The sequence below is a fragment of the Antechinus flavipes genome, chromosome 6, assembly GCF_016432865.1.
Source record: "Antechinus flavipes isolate AdamAnt ecotype Samford, QLD, Australia chromosome 6, AdamAnt_v2, whole genome shotgun sequence".
NCBI classification, from domain to species: domain Eukaryota; kingdom Metazoa; phylum Chordata; class Mammalia; order Dasyuromorphia; family Dasyuridae; genus Antechinus; species Antechinus flavipes.
This window is the reverse complement of record NC_067403.1, coordinates 71,979,931-71,999,258: the sequence shown is the minus strand read 5'-3', so window position 1 is coordinate 71,999,258 and position 19,328 is coordinate 71,979,931. Positions and strand designations below refer to the sequence as shown.

Sequence of the window (19,328 nt, the reverse complement as noted above, 5' to 3'; positions counted from 1 at the left end):
TTCTTGACGCTAAGTCTAGTACTCAATCCATTGTGCTATCTAGCTTCCTTGCTTCTTATATTTAAATTTAAATCAGTTATTATTAACCCATTAAGTATTATAATAAATTTTCAATTAAGCTACCTATTCCTCTGTTAGAACATTTAGATTCCTTCTTTCCTCCTTCCTTTTTCATCCTTTCTTCTTTCCTTCCTTCCTTCTTTTTGTCAGGATCCCTATGCCAAAACTAATCTTTTTTTCCTTCTTTCCTTTCTACTATTAGGAAACCCTCTGTTTTCTAAGCTCAGGGCATCTTGGATGCCACTGTTAGAAAAATCTTCCTACGATATGGATAGAATATAAGTTCCTTGAGAACAGAAATCCAATATCTAGAATAGCATCTGGCACATAGGTGAGACTTATTAAATAATTGTTGATTGAAACTTGGAATGAAGAGACTGAAATTCTCTCACTGTGTCTCTGTGTCTCTGTCCCTGATGGTCTCTCTCTCTGTCTCTGTCTCTCTTATAAACTGTGATTGATCTTAACCTCCTGAGAACCCAATTTTTCTCATCTGTAAAGTGAGATAGTTATACTGGGTGATCTTTAAAGCCATTTCCAGCTCTAGATTCAACAATTCTATGATCCCCAACTGTCAAAAATATCTACTTTTTCCCATTACCTTCCCATATATCATCTAACCCACTATCTTATTGTAAATATTTCCCATCATTTGACATCACCATGCCTCTCCAGTTTTTCTTCCCAATGTGAATCCTTTTTTCCAATCAAACTCATCTTCTTGCTGTCTATCCCATTCCTCTTTTTTATTCTCACTTTTTTGTGGGCCATGTCCTATTTCTAGGTTCAGTTTTCTCATCTATAAAATGAGAAAGTTGGCAACTATGACCTTTGAGGTCCATTCTATGACTCCTACCTTTCCTTCCCTCAAGTTACTCTTTCTCCTTTTCTACCTCAGATGGCTTCTTGTCCCCCTTTTCTGTTTATCCATATGCTATCCATCCTTGAAAACTCATTCTAAGTTTTAGCTCCTTCATGAAAACATTCCCTATACACTTACAATGAGTTCTGAGCTAGTACTGTTCATTCATTATAACTTATTCCCCTATGACACTGACCCAATGTACTAAGGCACCAGGCTAGCAGAATCCTGGGAATACCAAGGAAAGTAGAATGATATAGTAAAAGACTTCTAATATTATCAAGAGACAGAGACAATATTAAAGGATTCCAGGGTCAAATGGGATTTTCAGTGGCTAACTAGACAACAATGCAGCTAGAAAAGAAACTACAATATATTGATAAGTGATCTGATAGTTTTGCTTAAATATCTTCATTGAAAGAGAAGCCATCACCTCCAAAAGTTGTCTTTTACACTTTGGGCATAGTGCTGTTAGGAATTCTATCCTGACAGCAAGTATAAATTTGTTTCTTTGCAACTTTGATCCATTTTGCCTAATTATATCTCCTGAGATCAAGGAAAAGAAGTATAATCCCTTTTTCTTTTGACAAAATTTTCAAATACTCAGACACATTATTCCCTGCTTAAATCTTCTGTTCTGTAGACAAAACATCCCAACCTCATAAGGCATAAACTCAAGCCCTTCACCATGCTGGCTGCCCATCTCTGACTTACCATGTCTCTTTTGTTACATACAGTATCCCTAATTAACCAGATTCCAGGTAAGTTCCGACCAGGTGAGAGAAGAACAGGACTATTATCTTCTTATTCCTGAGCACTCCATCACACTTACATTCCCTAAAATTATATTCCCTTATATCTGGATGTCAAATCAAGTCCTGACAAGTCACTTGGCTGAATTTTTAATTCTGTCAAAGAGGAAGAATACCACCTGCCCTACCAAATCCATGGGAAATTGTTTTATAAATTACAAAGTACTGCACATGTGGAAGTTAAGATTATTGGAAAGAGTATTCTATTGTAGTGGATATTGTTTTAGGTACTTTGCCTTCAAAAGGGGAAAGGCAATAGTGAGTGTAAAGGTACTACAATCTAGAAGAGTAATCTGGTTGATTCTTGTCCTGTGGGGAAAGGAAAGACCAATGGGAATGTTCCCTTTGGATTGTGCCAGAACACCTTGCCCACACACTGTAGAACCAGACAAAGTGACAACCTAAGTAACTAAAGATCTAGGAAAGAGGAAGATACATAAAAAGAAAAGTGGAGGTGAGTAGGAATATCCTAGAAAGATGAAAACTTAGAAGGGTCCTTAAAGTCTTGAAGGGCATGGACAAAATGAACAAGACAGTGTGAGTATATTTCAGAATATTAGATACTGAGAGATGTAGCATCAGAACTGGAAAGACCAGCCTGAGAGACTTTCCTTTGAGTTCCCTATATCAATAAAATGACATTTCTCTATTCCAAGACATATGGGACAAGCTATAAAACAAGGTAACAAGCTTGTTATGAGGACAAAATAAGGCAAATAAGTGAATTATGAATCATTTATATGTATTGCGAGTATCTGAAATTTTATTTTTCAAAGTTATAATTATGTAAAATATGGTAAGTGATTCCAGAACCAATGGAAATTAGTGTAAATTTCAATAATGTGACTGGATTTGCTGGATTCGTACTCACACTGACTAAAACCTAACTGTAAAGTATTTTGCAGTCTGGTGCTATATAAAATTTTGTTATTTTATTAAATATCTATGTTCAACACTATACTAAGAATTATTACAGATACAAAGACAGAAATGACAAAGTCCCTGCCTTCCCCCTTGAAACGTGCTAAAATAAGTAAATACAAACGTTTTTTTTTTTTTGTTTATTTTTGCTGAGGCAATTGGGGTTAAGTGACTTGCCTAGGAAGTGTAAAGATTTAAATTCAGGTCTTTCTGACTTCAGGGCTGGTGCTGTATCCAGCTTGCTGCCCTTAAAAGTAAAATAATAAGTCTGATCGATTTTCCTAGCAACAGTCTTTCAAATACTTAAAATTCTAGTATAGTCAACTTACTGCATTCACAATCACCAAAAATGGTAGAGATGTGTAGACAGATAGATGTGGATAGATGGATAGATATGGCCCTTCATTTTTGAAGACCACCACTGATATCACAAAGTAATATCTTGACTTGTGCATGAGATAGATAGATAATGAAGGTTTACCTAAATCCAAAGACTCATATGATAGGTTACTCAATAAAATCAGAGATGTATCCAGTAGAGACATAGTATGTTGGAATAGAAGTCAGGGAGGGTAACAAATACCTCCTTCCAGACATCCCTTGGTGCTATTCTCCCCAGTATGGATGCACCACTGGCTTATCCAACCAAGTATTTCTTCCACTGCTAGATGGATATTGTCAAAGAGTGAATAAGGAAATGAGACACAAATGAGATATGATGAATGAACCTGAAACTGCAGGGAACTACACACAATGATGGCAGTCATCACATATTAATCTTACCCTTCCAACTCCTTAATTTTACAGATGAGGAAATTCAGGCTTAGGGAGGTTAAATAATTTCCCCACATCACCCAGCTAATTTTTGGAGGTGGGATTTGAAAGCTAGAACCTCTGTCATCATTCCTATTTTCTACTATTTCTACTGTCACTGAAATTCAAGGAAACTAGCAACTTTTTAAAAAGTTATTCACAAGACATTAGAAAGGTGAGATTTTAAACAAAAATAAGATGGAGGCTCAGACTTTGTAGGTTTCTATAGGGCAATAGTTCTCAATATTTTTCAATGATTAGAGACTTATTTCATCAGGCAAACCAGAATCTACCAACTGCTTACCCTGCCCATTTCTGCTTGCCCCCCCTACACACACACACACACACACACAAACACACACACTCCTCCCCAGTCCTTACTAACAAGCACTGGCACTATTATTGAAGGGATGCCCAACTGACATCTGGTTGTTATTAAGATTCATAAGTAAATTATTAATTTATTCCAGAAACAAAGTATAAACGTTGTCATATTAAATGCATTTGTACTGGGGAAGACCACCCAAAGACCATCTGGAGGAAACTCAAGAGGCCACATTTTGAAAAGTACTTCATGGAATTTATGGAAGTGGCCAGATAAACTATAGGCAGGATAAATCCCGGAAGGCAATTTGGGCTGAACAGACAAAGAACACTGACTCCACAGTCAAAAGCCTTGTGCTTAAATTTCTCCTCTGACACTGTGTGTCAGAGTAGACAAGTAACTTAACCTCCCTAGGCCTAGGTTTTTTCATTTATAAAATACAAAAATTGCACTAGATGTCCTCTGAGGTTCTGGTTCAGCTCTAGACTTAGGATGCTATGATATTCCGATTGAGGCAACAAATCAAGTCAAAGTGAAAGCATCTCAGGGTTGGGGATGTAGATATCTGTGAGTGGGAAGGCACCTTCACATTTTCTATAAGGCATAATCTTATGTTTTAAGAAAACATATCAGAAAATCTGAGCTCAAAAATTTTTAAAACCAGCAATATTATAAAGACAAATCATTTTGATCAAGTAAGATCAACCACAATTGGAGAGGATTGATGATCAATGTAGGAATTTAGTTTCCTTGACTATGAACATTTGTTTGAAGGGTTTTGTTTTGTTTTCTTTTTTTCCCAATGGAAGGGTGAAGAGAGAGGAAATAGAGTTTTCTGTTAATTAAAAAATTAATTTTTAAAAAATTACATGTTACTTTTTTTCACTTACATTGATGGTGTCTCCATATATATATTTTTTTCTGTTTCTACTTACCTCTATCTGAACAATAGTTTTTTTTTAATCGGATAAAAAATTATCAATGTTTTAAATTTTTTTTTGAGGAATTTTCAAAAGTCTACCCTTATAGTCTGCCATTAACAAACATTGATTAAATATTCATGAGTGCAGAACAGAATGGAATGTCAAAGTCCATCTAGTACAACTTCCTCTTTTTACAGATGAGGAAACTGAGGTTAAGAGCGCACAACCATGCAGTGAAGCAGAATGGTGGGCAGAGGGCCAGATCTAGAGTAAGGAAGACTTGAGTTTCAAATCTAGTCTTAGACACATTAGCTGTCTGATCTTGGTAAATCATTTAACTTCTGTTTGTCTCAGTTTCTTCATCTGTAAATTGGGGTTAACAACAATAAGTACTTATCCTTCCCTGAGTAAGTCACTTAATCCTAACTACCTTGCCAAAAATAGTAATAATAATTTCAAAAGACTTAAGAAAATTCTGGCCGATGAAATGATAATCCATGGCTCCAGAGGACCATTGAGAAAGTATACCAACTGGTTTCTAGAGTGAGGGATGAAATTTTCAAGAAATGAAACGAGGACCCAGAGGACAAGGGACTATGGTATTCAAAGATAAAGAAAAATATGAACTTGAATTACTTTAGTATTAGGTCAAAATTTTGAAGAAAAGAAAATGAGCAGAGATGATGATCTGGTACAGCAGGAAAGGAGGAAAAGTCATGAAGTTGAAGTAAAAATGGAGAATAAATTTAGGAGAAATGATGGACAGGGAAAAAGGAAGCTGAGGCAAAAGGGGTCATCCTCCATGTCTGAAGTTATCAGAGCCCTGAACCTGTGCTCCTTTACAAAGATTGATGGTACTCTTCAAAGCCATGGCTGCTTAAGATGGCAGGGAAGAGCTTATCCATACCATGCCCCAGTCACAGACTAAAGGATGATTAGATGAGGTGAACTCTGTTCTCCCTATTTGTCTCAGAGTTGGGAAGAGTGCTGCCCCTATTGTCCAAAATCACTTTGCTCTCCACTCCACAAGGAAGAAAAAGACTGCAAGGGAACCTATCCTGCTGTTACAGTCAAAAACATTCTGCATCAGCTACTGTGATTTCTAACAAACTGAACCACTTTAACCCCTTCATTTTCTGCTTATCCCCTTGCTCCTCACTATTCCTATTGTTATATAAAGTGTCTTGTTCTCAAGTTTGATGTCAGCCACAGTGATGGAGTTGGCAAACAAGGGGTTCTGGATAAAATAGGAGACTCTCCTAGCATCTAGCATGAGGCACAAAATGGATAAGATGAAAATCAATCATATTTCTCCTAGATCATCAAAAATCTGATGGTGCTACTTTACTGTAGCATTGCCAAGGTGATTAGCAAAAGCAATAATCAATAAAGATTAAGAGCCTTAGGAAAATGAAAAAAAAATTTCCCCTAGACTTATAGATAAGACATTTGTTGGGGGGGGAGGGTTTGGTGAACTTAATTAACAGAGAGTTAAGAATAAATCTTTCATGGAAATGATTAGTGAATTCCATTTTGGATTCCTTGGATCAATGTACAGATTGTTACTCTCCTATTATATCTATATCCCATGTGATGACTGTCTTTTTTCCCCAAGTAGATTAATCTGCACAAAAACTTATGGTGGGAAACTTGACAAGGCTAATTTTGCCAACCTTCCCATTTTAGATTTTAGATACCAGAAATTCCATTAGTTCTATATTATGCATAACATTACATCCTTTCCAGTTTACCCCAACGTTCTGATCTAAAAAAGCAGTCTTCTCTATCTCACCCCATCCAGCAAACTTTTGTTCTTAGCTTTAAAGCCCTAAAAATTATAGACATGTAAGAACCTGCTTTTGATATGACCAAAAGCATATTTTATAATCAAGAATTGTTGTTACTTGCAATGGTGAATTATAGAAGCTTTCCCAGTACAAACAGGGATAAAACAAAAATGTCCTTTCTCCCATGTCATTTACCATAATCTTAAAAATAATATAGTACTAAAACAAGAGAGTAAAAATCAAGCTCTAAATATCAGCAAAGAGGAGACAAAATTAGTTTACTCGACTGTTTTTCTTTGTTAAGAGAGAATTCAATGGGAATTTACTGTAGTATAAAAATAAGAGACATTCATAAGACAAAAATTGAATAAAAGCAGAACCGAGCTGGTACCAAGTGATCTTTCTAATAAAACCTGATAACACAATACACAAGACTTTCTTCAAACTACAGATGCTCAGTGCCTGGCACCTATCATCACTATGACGACTCCAGTCAGCTTGAGGAGAGCTGCTGAAATGTTGTGGGCTAGAAACAATCCTGGCAGAGTCATTTTTTTACCCTGCCTACAGAGTTGAGATAAATAGATAGCTCAGTAGACTGGCAGACAGATGGATGCAAAGACTGTGAGAATCCAGCCCTGCTGAGGCATTCAGACCTCCAAAGTAACTGGCCCGTGGTTTCCTAGCCAGCAAGAGGATGGAGGAGGCCCCTGGCAGTCAGAATCACAAACCTCAGCAGAGGGGCTACTAACTCAAAGGTTTTGGGCTCTATCAAGAATTCAGCCGAGAGGCTCACAGAGCTATTGCCCATGTCATATGCCATGAATTTAGGGCTTGGAATCTCTCACTTGAACTTTTTTCCCCCCTTGTGCGTGCCAAGTGAGTGCCGCTGCCAAAAAGCAGACGTTTTCCTGTCTCTAAAAATAAAGAGCTGGCAGAAGCTGAGACCTCAGTGCCAGGCCCCTACCACTGCTCAGGATAAACAGTAGGTGGCCAAGCCCATTTGAGCCAAGCACTGAGGGCTCGTGGATCTCCTCTCTGCCCAGCAGGGCCCGCATTTGGGCATGTGCAGGCTAGAAAGAGCAGGAGGCCGGCCTCCCCCACCAGCAGTCAGCTGGTGGTCATACAGCCTGGCCCCCTTTGCTTGCAGGGTAGCTAACATTCGCTCTTCAAGGGACCGCGTGCATAGGAGGAGGAGAGAGCCAAGGAGGGGAAATGAGTTTTAATTTAGAGCCTCTTATTTACTAACTCTTCGTGTCTCTTTGGGTCAGTTCATCTCTCTAGGCCTGGGTTTGGTCATCTGTGAAATGAGGGACCATGAAGTGATGTCCGAATTCTTTCTAGCTCCCCTGACCCACACCTAGCCAATAGCCATTTTCCCTGAGCACCCCCCCCAAAAAAAAGAAAAACATGGCCCTGCCAATCAGGGCTATCCCTGGAGAAGACTGACTTAATAGAACAGCTCTGTCAATGCCTCAAATCCCATACTTATCAATGAGTAAAATTCCTACTGGTGTGATTTGGCTCCCTGGCCCAGGGAGAGGGAGTTGTAAACACTTTGCTATTTTCTTCTTTGTTCTAGTTATCTTCCGATTCTTCCAATGCTGTATGCAAAGTGGGGTTAAGGATATTTCTACTACTCACCTCAGAGGGTCAAATCATAGATTTAAATCTGTAAGACATCCCTTGTGGTCCATTAATCCATCTCCCTTATTAGAGAGTGACTTATGCACATCCCACAGGTAGGGAGGTCCCGTGACACTGTGACTTGCTGGCAGCTATAAACAGCTTTGTGAGCCTTTGCAGCTAGGGGAGCAGTAGATAGAGTGCCCAACCTGGAGTCAGAGAGGTTCATCCACCTGAGTTTGAATCTGGATTCAGACACGCTGGACAAGTCCCTTAATCCTGATTACCTCAGTTGTCTCATCTGTTAAATGAAGGAAACGGCAACTGCTCCAGTTTCTTAGCCAAGAAAACCCCAAAGGGGATCCCCAAGAGTCAGACATGTCTGAAATAACTGAACAGCAATAGCCCTATAGAGCTATATTATTATAGCTGTGGTATTGATTAGCTAGGTGCAGAGGCCAACTGATCTTTCTGATGCTGTTTCCTCATTTATAACGTGAAGCTAATACTGCTTGCTTTGCCCTGATTTGGGAGGAATACTGGGGATCCAAACAGGCTTCTGCAGAATGTGGCAATTAAGCTGAGACTTCAAGTGAATGAGGAATTGGAGAAAGCCAGGGTGAGGAGAGAAGATTTCTCAAGCAGGAAAGGCAGACTAAGACAGAAGGAATAACATATGAGAAGCTAGTAGGTCAGCTTGGCTGGATTGTAGAATGCATTAGGGAAGAATAAAGCTAAATCTGTCTGGAAAAGGAAGATGGAGACAGATTATGAAGGACCCACGGAAGAGTCTATATTTTATCCTAAAGGCAATAACAAAGAAGCACTCGAATTTCTTGAGGAATGGCACAGTATAACCAGTGACTTAATAGCAATTTGGCAACTATTTGAGTGATGAATTTGAGATAAACTAAAGAAAAAAATATTCCAAATCTTTTGCAATGGTTCAGATGAGATTAGGGATTGGCCACAAGTTGTAGCCTGTCCTTGGAGTGGATAGAAGAGAACAGATGCAAGAGCTATGGATATGGAGACATAAACAAGAGATTAGATGGGCAATAGATTCGATGGGATTGGGGGGGGGGAGGAGAGGGAAAGGAGTCTTACTCCAAGGTTTCCAATCAGTGTGATTGGAAGGAATGTGAGTACCCTTACCAGTAATAGGAAAGCTAGGGAGAAAGAGAATTACTCCCATTTTGTATAGGTTATTTATGATACTTATGAGACATGAAGATATCCAAGAGGTCAGTAGACAATTGGTGATGCAGGGCTGGAGGTCAGGTGATTGACTAAAGCTAGATATATAGCTCTATGAGTTATTTGCATAAATGTGATAATTGAGTCCTTGGGACCTGATAAATTCAGAAAAGAGTAGAACACAAGGTCCACTGGATTTGGGTTTGGGGAACTTAGGGGGCAGTCCACTCCAAGGACAGGGTACCACTTGTGTCTAGGCCCTAATCTCATCCTGAATCTGGAATTGGGAGGAGAGAAAGAGAACCAAAGAGAGCCTGCAGACCTACTCCCTTCACAAACAGGCTGCAGTAAAGCAGTAAAGGGGGAGGCAAGCCCCAATGACTTGTGTCACTCACTCAAGTGTCACGTCATAAATAAAAATGAATGAATCCATTCTCTTCCCTAACCAGGGGGCTGCCTGCACACTATAAATATTTATGAAGTCATGGGGCCTTCAAAGACCCCATTTTTCCAGGTAAGTAGAAGTTAATGAAAAAGCTAAGCAGGGCCTTTCCTGCAATTAAGGGATAGTTACAGCAGTTGGAAGGGGGATGGTAGTGTTTCAAATAGACATTATATGAAAAGAAACGAGGGGAGTAGAGAAATCTGCCCAGAGGAAAACTTATTTAGGCCATTTAAGAGTTATTCTTCTTCTGAAAATTACAGTTTGTCCTCTGAATTCAAAGAAAACCAATGACATCACAAAGTGATGTCTTAAATTGTGAAATTTGAATTGGAGTGAACCTCACTCTCCCTTACTGAGACTAAAGTCCAAGGCAAGGCAAAAGGCAAGACCACTGAGATGCAGCTGATGACCGCAGCATCATGGATGTCTGACTCAGCTCTAAGTGTTCCCCAGAACCTCTTCAGCAGCCTTCATGGCCATTGGAACAAACTGTGCTCATCTGCCCATTCTGCTTGGAAAAGTCTTCACGTGTTTGGGGTGAAGCTGAGCATCCCCCTAACTCACCAATTGGTTTGAGGACTGTCGGTTATACTCAGCCTGAATTAGTCCAACTGCTGAGACATTGTACATGCTACAGCTTCTTGAAGCCACAGGTGAGTTGGGAGCCAGGTAGACAGAACTGGTAGATGAGCAGCCCTAAAAAGTGCTTGGCAAGCCCTCCCACCAAGAGTGCTACCTCTGCTAAACAACAGTCAGGCTTTGAATTAGTTTCTCTGATTCCACATTCGGGCAATTTAAGAGAAGTGTCCAATGGTTGTCTCAAAAATAGTATTAATTTGTATGTTACTTGCCATGCAATATAACGTTATTCATTCTTTGCCAGAATTCATCAAAATATCTCCTCCACCTTCCTGACCCAAAGGTCTGAAGTACTTCTCTTTGCTTGTACTAGCTTAATGCCCAATTTTCTCTCCCAGTCATCCCCTATTCCCCTGGGTATTGTGATACTGAACTGGCTAAGCCCGGGATCTTCAAATTAAAGAAGCTCATACTAGGAACAGATCTCAATAGCCAGCCATTTTATCCAGTAAAGAACTAAATAGAATCCCCTCTATGATGCATGTGCCGAGGGGTCAGCCAGGATGTTTGAAGATTTCCAGTGAGGGGAAAGTTGTTGCATTCCTAAGTAGTTAATCCATTTGGGACTGTGCCAATTGTTAAGAAGTTTTTCCTTTCTGAACTTATCTCTTCATCACTTCTACCTGGAACAAATCTAACTAAACCTTTTTTCACATGAAGATCCTTCAAAAATTATCAGGCCCATAGGTATCAAACATTCATAATATTCTAGGGTTTTTTTAGTGACAAAGGTAACTGGGTGCCCATACACTGGAAAATGGTTGAATAAATTTATTATATGAGCATAATAGTATAGTAATATTATTGTGCCATAAAGAATGACAAATGGGATGGGATAAGAAAAGGCTAGGAGGCCTTGTATGAACTGATGCAGAGTGAAAGGAAGGCAAAAAGGGAGGGAGGAAAGGAAGGAAAGAGTGAAGGAAGGAAGGAAATAAACATTTATTAAGCGCTTACATTTGCCAGACATTTTGTTAAGAAATAGGGCTGCATAGTAACTTACTGTGAACATGCTAAAGACAAACTGCTTTGAAAGACTTAAGAACTCTGATCAATGCAATGACCAACCCTGACTCCAGAGATTGGATAATGGACTCTGCTACCTTCTATTTATCAGAAACATGGTGGATTAAAGAAGCTGAACAAAGAATCCTTTTTGGACACGAACAATCTGGGAATTTGCTTTGCTTGGCTATACGTTTTTGTTAAAAGGGTTTTCCTATTCCTTTTTTTCTTTTAAATGGAAGTGAGGAGGGAAGGAAAAAAATGCTTGTTAATTAAAACTTTTTAAAATGTAAATTGGGGGAAAATAAAATATATATTTTAAATGAAAATTTTAACAGAATTAAACAAAAAACTAAACTCCAAACTCTCTTAGGCTTCGGTCATATAGATTGAATTCAAGCCTGTTTCCAAGGCCCTCTTCAGCCCCCCAGAAGAACAAGCTCCGTCTGGCCTGGTAAGACCAAATCAGCCTGGTCTGGGCTCTTTGCCGCCTACTTCTTTGATTTGCTCAGGGAGCTGTCTTTGCCAGGAGAGCCTGAGTCATGAACCCAGCACATTCCACAGGGGCTGCACAGCTTCTCCTGATTATTACTTTGCCTTTGTTATATGCAGCACCTGGTTTCAGTTTAAAAGCCCAAATTAAATCTTATGGCCTGGAGGAGGAGAAAGGGAAGGGGGAGCCAAAAACTCACAACAAAAGAAGCCAAAAATCAACTGATTCTAGGTTAGAGAAGGAACAAAGAAGCAGTTACTACATCTCTTGAAACAGTGTAGCCTAATGGATGGAGTAAGCAGAAGTAATTGGCCAGCCTTAAGGGAATAAGGCAGATTTTAGTTGCACCTAGAACTCAGTATTGCCTTGATCTATGCTAAGTTTCATGGAAAGAATGTTGGACTTGGAGTCAGAAAAAACTTGGGTTCACTCCCCAGTTTAGACACCAGCTCTCACTTCAATGTCCTCACCTTCTAAATGAGAATTATAACAATACTGCAAAGACAAACAACTTTGAAGAACCCCAGATACCTCACCAATTCAATAACCAAACATGATTCCAGAGAATCAGGGATGCTCCATACTGCCCATCTCCCACTGAGAGATGATGGATTCAAGATGCAGCATGAGACGTACATTTTTGGATGTCGACGATACGGAATTTGTTTTGCTTGAATATGCTAGTTGCGGAGTTTTTTCCTTTTAAATTGGGGTGATGGGAAGGATTGAAAAGAAATTCTGGTTAATTTAGAAATAAATTCAAAAGAAAAAACAAGAATGATAATTCTAAGCTATAGTGCCTTTAGCACAGAATGCTGTGAGGATCAAATGAGAAGGTCACAGATGCTGTAAGTAAAAGAGCCAGGATTCCAACTGATGCCCTCTCACTCCAAATTCAGTACTCTTTCCATTGTGACCTCATTGCCAAACTATGTGGCCCTATATCAATGTCAGCTGGTATTATGGAAGATTCTTAGATTCATTCATTCATTCAACAAACATTTAATAAGTTCAACTGTGTACAAGATACTTCACAGGACACTGGGGAGATAAAAGCTTTACAGAAAACAATTTCTGGTATCACAGAGTTTGCTGTCCAGTAGGGGAATAAAATAAATGGATGTATAAGATGTTAAGTCCATCGGAAGGTGCAAAATGCTATGTGAATAAAATGCTATGTGAAGTCTGAACTTCATTACCAGCTAGGAGAGGAAGATGAGGTGTTGGGTGGGAATTCATCCAGCAAAGAGACAAAAATTCAATAAGAAAGGAGATACTCTGTGTACTTCTGTGTACGCACATGTGCATGGTCAGAGAGTTAAGAATCATAGTATAAAGGGGATAATGAAGAGTAAGAAGAAGGCACGATACAAATAAATCAAGCTGATAGCAATGAAATCCATTGTGTCCTCCAGAATAAAATTCTGAACAAAATTCCTAAGTCTTAAATAAAACCTTGAGTAGTAGTTTACCCACTGCAAATCAGGAAAAAAAATTTGAGAGAAGCAGTATGACTTAGTCCTGAGGACACTGGTCTTGGGGTTAGATATTTTCTCATGTACTTACTAGCTTTTATGACTGTGGGCAAGTCACTTACCTCTTCAGGATCTCAGTTTCCCTTTCTGTAAAATTAGGGCTCTATAGATTTCTAAGGTCTTATCTGGATCTGATTCTATTAGAAAGTAACAGACACCCTCTAGCTGATTTCTTGTTTCTTGGTTTATATGCTAAAAACTATAGTAAGAAGATTGTTTTACCATAGTTAAGTGTTAAATTCTCTTATAAGTCCTACCAGCAGATATCCTTTTCCTCTAACCAGGAGGCTAATAAATGTGGGGAGGTCTAAATTTGAAATTTTCTTGCAAGAAAATAGAATGTTGTATCATCTAGCAGCTGAAAATTGTCAGTGAAGCTCTTTTTTCCCTAAGTTTTTTTTTCATTTTTATTTTTCAAATAATATTTTTAAATTAATCAGTATGTTCCTACTTATTGAATACATTTTTTAAAAATGAAAAATCCCTTGTTATTTATCTGCACAGTCCTGAAAAAGAAATGATTAACCAAATCTAGAAGTTCATATCTTTTAACAGAGATCTTCTCCTCTTTGAAAAAAGTTACATTGATACTATTTGTTTTTTAAAACCACTATCATCTTCTTACTATTCCCTATATATTATAATGAGGGAAAACAGTTTACCTCACTTTATAGGATATGCAGCCTTCCACTCATTGTTCATCCATCTAACCTACTTTATCTACAGAAAAAAGGGAATTGTGTTTATCTTTTCTCTGAGATTAAAATTGATCATTGCTATTGATCTGATTAATAATGATTTTTGGAAACAAGAACTAAAATCCAGTTGCAGAGCTGGGATTTGTAAACAGCAGAAGCTCAATAAATATTTATTGGATATTTGGAATGGGCAAATGAATGAACCAATAATTATCCTTGACATCATGGCTTTGTTTCCTTTGCAGGATGAGACACATTCCTGAGCATGTGAAATGTGGTAGTTAGAAAAAGGTGATTGATTACTACTACCCAATCTAACACTGAGCTCTGTGACTGATTAGGAATAAAGTTTCATATCTGTACCGGAGATTCTCTAAGAGTTAGGGTCAAGGCTAGTTGGGGGAAGAAGCACATGCAAGTAATAGTGTAGATATCTGATGGAAGGACCTCTGTTATCTTATATGTGCTTTGAGGAGGAATCTTAATTGAAACCATATTAAGTGATCAGAGTAATTAGATTGGCTGGCTTACAAGAAACTCATCTGGACATTGTGGAAAGAGGAACCCCAAATCCATCTAGGATGGTGTATGATTTTTAATGCTTTCAGCTCTACAAAAACGTTATATTTCATTTATCCCAAATGTGAAGGAGAGAGAAATTCTTATCTACAGGTCAAATGGAAAAAATTATTAGGAACAAAGATGGGCAGATTTGGTTATAATTTTTTTTTAATTCTGTACAGTGAAAAATAATATTAATGATCATTATGATAAAAGGAAAATTAACAGATAATTTGTCAAATTGTGACAAACATGTCAAATAAAATTCAAAATCTAAAGGAATTAATAGTATTTTTTAAAGGCAATATCCATCTTGAAGGGACAAAAAGTATATGTATATATGTATATATGTGTATATATATATGTATATATATCTATATCTATCTATATATATCTATATATATATGAAAGGCAAAAAAAGAAAGAGAAAAGAAGGAAGAAGGGAGGGAGGGAGAGAAGAAAGGAATAATGGACAGAGGGAGGTAGGAAGGAAGGGAGGGAGGAAGTGAGGAGGAAGGGAAGGAAGGAGGTGAGGAAAACAAAAACAAAAAGAAACAGTTTAACCTGACTATTAATCAAAGAAAATTTTAAAAGGCAACTTTTCTAGATTGTCTTCCTGACATCTGCTGCCAGAAACCTTTCCAAACTCACTTTACTCCTTTCCTCATTCTACTTCTTGCCTTCATCTTCATGCCTTTGAACAGACTGTGCCCTACTCCTGAAATACACTCCTCCTTTATTTTTTTCCTCTTAAATTTCTTAGCTTTCTTCAAGACTCAGAGCTCAGGTCCCACCTCCTATAGAGTCTTTTTTGAATTCCCCATTTGTTGATGCTCTCTCACTTCCCAAATCATCTTATATTTATCTGTTCACACATTAGATACCTGAGTAGAATGTAAAGCTCTTTTTTAAAGCAGGAAATGGTTTTTATTTTTATATTCTTAGCACCTATAGCAGTGCCTTGAAAAAAAGAAGTTACCTTTTTTAATTGAAATGTATAGTGTAATGTTTTTTAAAGCAGTATGGAAATTTCAGCTATAATAATTATTATCATCCTTATTTTATCACTATTTTTATTAAGAAAAAGTCTTACTCCAATATCTCATTATGGCGCAAAGGTGACCTTGAATTCTAGAATACGATTTGAAAATAATAATTAACTTCTAACCTAATGAATAGAGAAGTCAATCAATCTTAACTTGGAATCCATGAACTTATTCTTAAAAATGTTTTGATAATTATATTAGATATAGTTGGTTATCCTTTATATTCTTATTTTATTTTATATACTTAAAAATCTTATTCAGTTAAAGGAGTTCAGAGACTTTACCAGAAGGCCTAAGGGGTCAATAACAATTGTTGAAAATTTCTGCTCTATATTTCCCCTTATTTGGGGATGACATTGTATCAATACTTAGGACATTGTCAAGTTTTTTATAGATTGATAGATGATATGGGCAACATATATATATGTATGGAGAGAGTATATTACATATTTTCTATATATCTATGATGACATTCCATATTATTCAAGAGTTTGGCCTACCTTTCCACATAGGAAAACAACAAGTGAATGAAGATTACCTTTTGTTCATATTATAGCATATAATTCAATGGAGAGTTTATTAATATATTAGAACATATATACAAAATAAGAAGTTAATGAACTGTATCCAGAATTGAATTTGAGGAGAAGAGAGAGAGCTGGATCGTCTTTGAGAACTTGTGCCAAGCTTTCAATGATCCCAAATTTTTCCCTGAAACAAAAGGCATCCTTTTAATACAACAAATATGATCCTGATATACAATATGGCTATGAATCAAAGAATGTCTCAACTTCTAAGAAATCAACATTTTAGATCAAAGGATGATGGAAAGGAATATAGATGATGTCTAAAAAGTCTATAAAGTAAAACCATAGATGAAATACCTACAGAAAGTGGCATAAAATTATCACCCAATGAACTCAAGACCAGAAAAGGATGTGGGAATACAGTCTCACCTTTGATTTATATTAGCTGTTTGACCATCAATACGTTGTTTAATCTCTCTAATAGCTCTAAGTTATGAGGAAGTACTAACCTTTTTCAGAGAAGATAACCAGAAAAATCAAAGGCACATACCAGGAAAAAAAAAATCCAAGGATCTTGGGACCTACACAGAAGCACAGATCAGAAAAAAAAAATTCAAGGATCTTGGGATCTACACAGAAGCACAGACCAGAAAAAAAATTCAAGGATCTTGGGACCTACACAGAAGCATAGACCAGGAAAAAAAAGCCATCCAAGGATCTTGGAACCTACAAAGAGGCACAGACTGGGAAAAAAAAAACAAAAACAAAAACAAAAACAAAAAAACATCCAAGGATCTTGGGACCTACACAGAGGCACAGATCAGGAAAAAAAAACCCACAAAACATCCAAGGATCTTAGGATCTACACAGAGGCACAGCCTAGGGGAAAAAAAAAAAAAAGAAAAACCTCCAAGGATCTTGGAACCTATGCAGAGGCACAGACCAGGAAAAAAAAAAAAAAAACACAAAACATTCAAGGATCTTGAACCTACACAGAGGCACAGACCAGGGAAAAAAAAATCCAAGGATCTTGGGGACTATACAACAAATTATCATCAGATAATGGTAGTGATGGTAATAGTGAATGAAGAAATTCTTTTCTCAAGGAATACTTCTCAACATTATTGATGCTTAAAAAAAAAAAGTGGGAGATCATGATCTAATTTAATTGTCTTGCATGCCCTCTATATTAAAAGTCAGAAATTTTCTCCCTTCCAAAAAATATAATACCAATACAAGGAATCAACATTATTTTATCTTTTATTTATAAAGTAACCATATAATAGGATTTTTAAGATTGGAATTTCTGGATCTAACTTTCTCAGAAGAGCTCATATTGAATATCAATGGTAACTGTATGTTGGGAGAATCTTCTCTCCTCCCTATGAACTGCATCAGCCTTTCAAATAGGCAAAGCAAATGATCACATTTGAGAGCTACTGCAGTGTTAATTGCTCCAAATTATTTCCTTCATCAGGTTACAATGATGTTGTATTCCCTTCCTATTAGACCTGGAATTCTCACTATTAAAACCATTTTCTTGAACTCAAAGATACGTGTATTGTCTCTGGAAGATCATTGTGAAAAAAAAAATTCGTTATCTAAAACCAGAAAGAGGCTGAGTAAAACCTCTCTCACATTACCAAGGATTAATTCTTAGATTAGACACCTTGAAAATACTATTTTATTGTGAAATGGCCCGGACTATGAGATGACTCTAAAAAAAGTCATTGAATGAAGGTAATTTGGCGGGAAAACATGTTTTAATAACTACAAACTTATAACATATTTGGATTGTAAATGAATTTGTAGAACTGAGTGCCACAGGATCACAATTCTTCTTTTTATATAATAGAAGTGAAAGGCATAGAATGTTGGACTAAATGTCAGATAGTTAACAAGCATTTATTAAATGCTTATTATTTTCCAGGCTTAGTAGTAAAAGCTTCCAGAAAAGAAAGAAAATATATATAAACATATGTTTACAGAAAATTAGAACACTAGAGAATCTCCCCCAAAGAAAAGCTTTCAGAAGATCCTTCTCTCCATTCTTTGCTAAGATAGGGAATCATAGGGATGGAACCCTTCCAATATGGTCAAACTTTTTAAACATGTTAATTAGTTTGTTTACTAAACTGTTTTTCCCCTCCTTTGTTATTCTTTGTTATAAAGGAGGGATGGGAAGGAAGTCTATATTTAAAAATAGATATATAAAAATATCTATAGCAATAATTTTTTTAAGATAGCAATAACTTTTTTAAAAAAAGATTAATGGGGAAGTGGCCTATGATACTAGCAGGAAATTTACTTCATTAGAAAGAAAATAAGCTTCTTGAGGGCAGGGACTAGCTTTGGTTTTACTTTGTATCTCCAATTCTTAGCATCTGCTTGGCACATAGTAAGGGATTAACAAATGCTTATATTGATTGATGGATTTGATTGCTCAGGCAGGAATAACCTAAATTTCCACTTGACTATAGTATAGAGATTACCTTGATTGTCTCTCCATTAGTTTCCTTTCCCATATTTCCCACACCTCCAATACCACATCATGACTAGAAAAGAATTCTTACATGTCTTGGATAAACATTCCTCCTTGGAATTAAAATTTTCGGGCTACCATATATTGCCGATCTTGATCGCATATCTAGAATGAAGATGAGATAATTATTTATTGTGAAAATATTCAGAAATTATGTGAGTAAATGAAATATATCCAGGATCCAAAATTTGATTTCAATAAGTGCTTCTACTTTATAGGTTATGAAGTACTTTAAGCACATTTTTTTCTATTTTATCCTCATATCAGCCCTTGCAGGAACATAGTGTATTATCATTTCCATTTTACTAGAGGAAAATTGAAGTTCAAAGTGATGATTTGCCCAAAGCCTCATAATTAGTAAATGGAAGAACCCGGATTACAAACTCTAGTATTGGATTCAAGTTCTTTCCACTCTATTTAGACTGCCTCTCCACCAACGAGTCAATAATTTCACCTTTCTCCCCCCCCAAAACAAACTTTTACTGGAGACTGAGATGTAACTAACAAGTCT

At 37.0% G+C, this 19,328-nt stretch overlaps 1 protein-coding gene across 3 annotated transcripts in view; it reads right to left on the bottom strand.

Annotated features, from left to right (window-relative positions):
- C6H4orf51 (chromosome 6 C4orf51 homolog) overlaps positions 1-19,328 on the bottom strand; it is a 67,295-nt gene that overhangs the window by 12,049 nt on the left and 35,918 nt on the right. Inside the window, exons 6-7 of one of the 3 annotated variants that reach the window (XM_051967456.1) lie at positions 18,849-18,922; positions 16,307-16,459 (exon numbers count right to left, since the gene is read on the bottom strand). In XM_051967456.1, the coding sequence (XP_051823416.1) occupies positions 16,439-16,459; positions 18,849-18,922 (95 nt within the window). In that variant the 3' untranslated portion in view covers positions 16,307-16,438. The other 2 variants (XM_051967455.1, XM_051967454.1) reach the window with 2 other exon arrangements.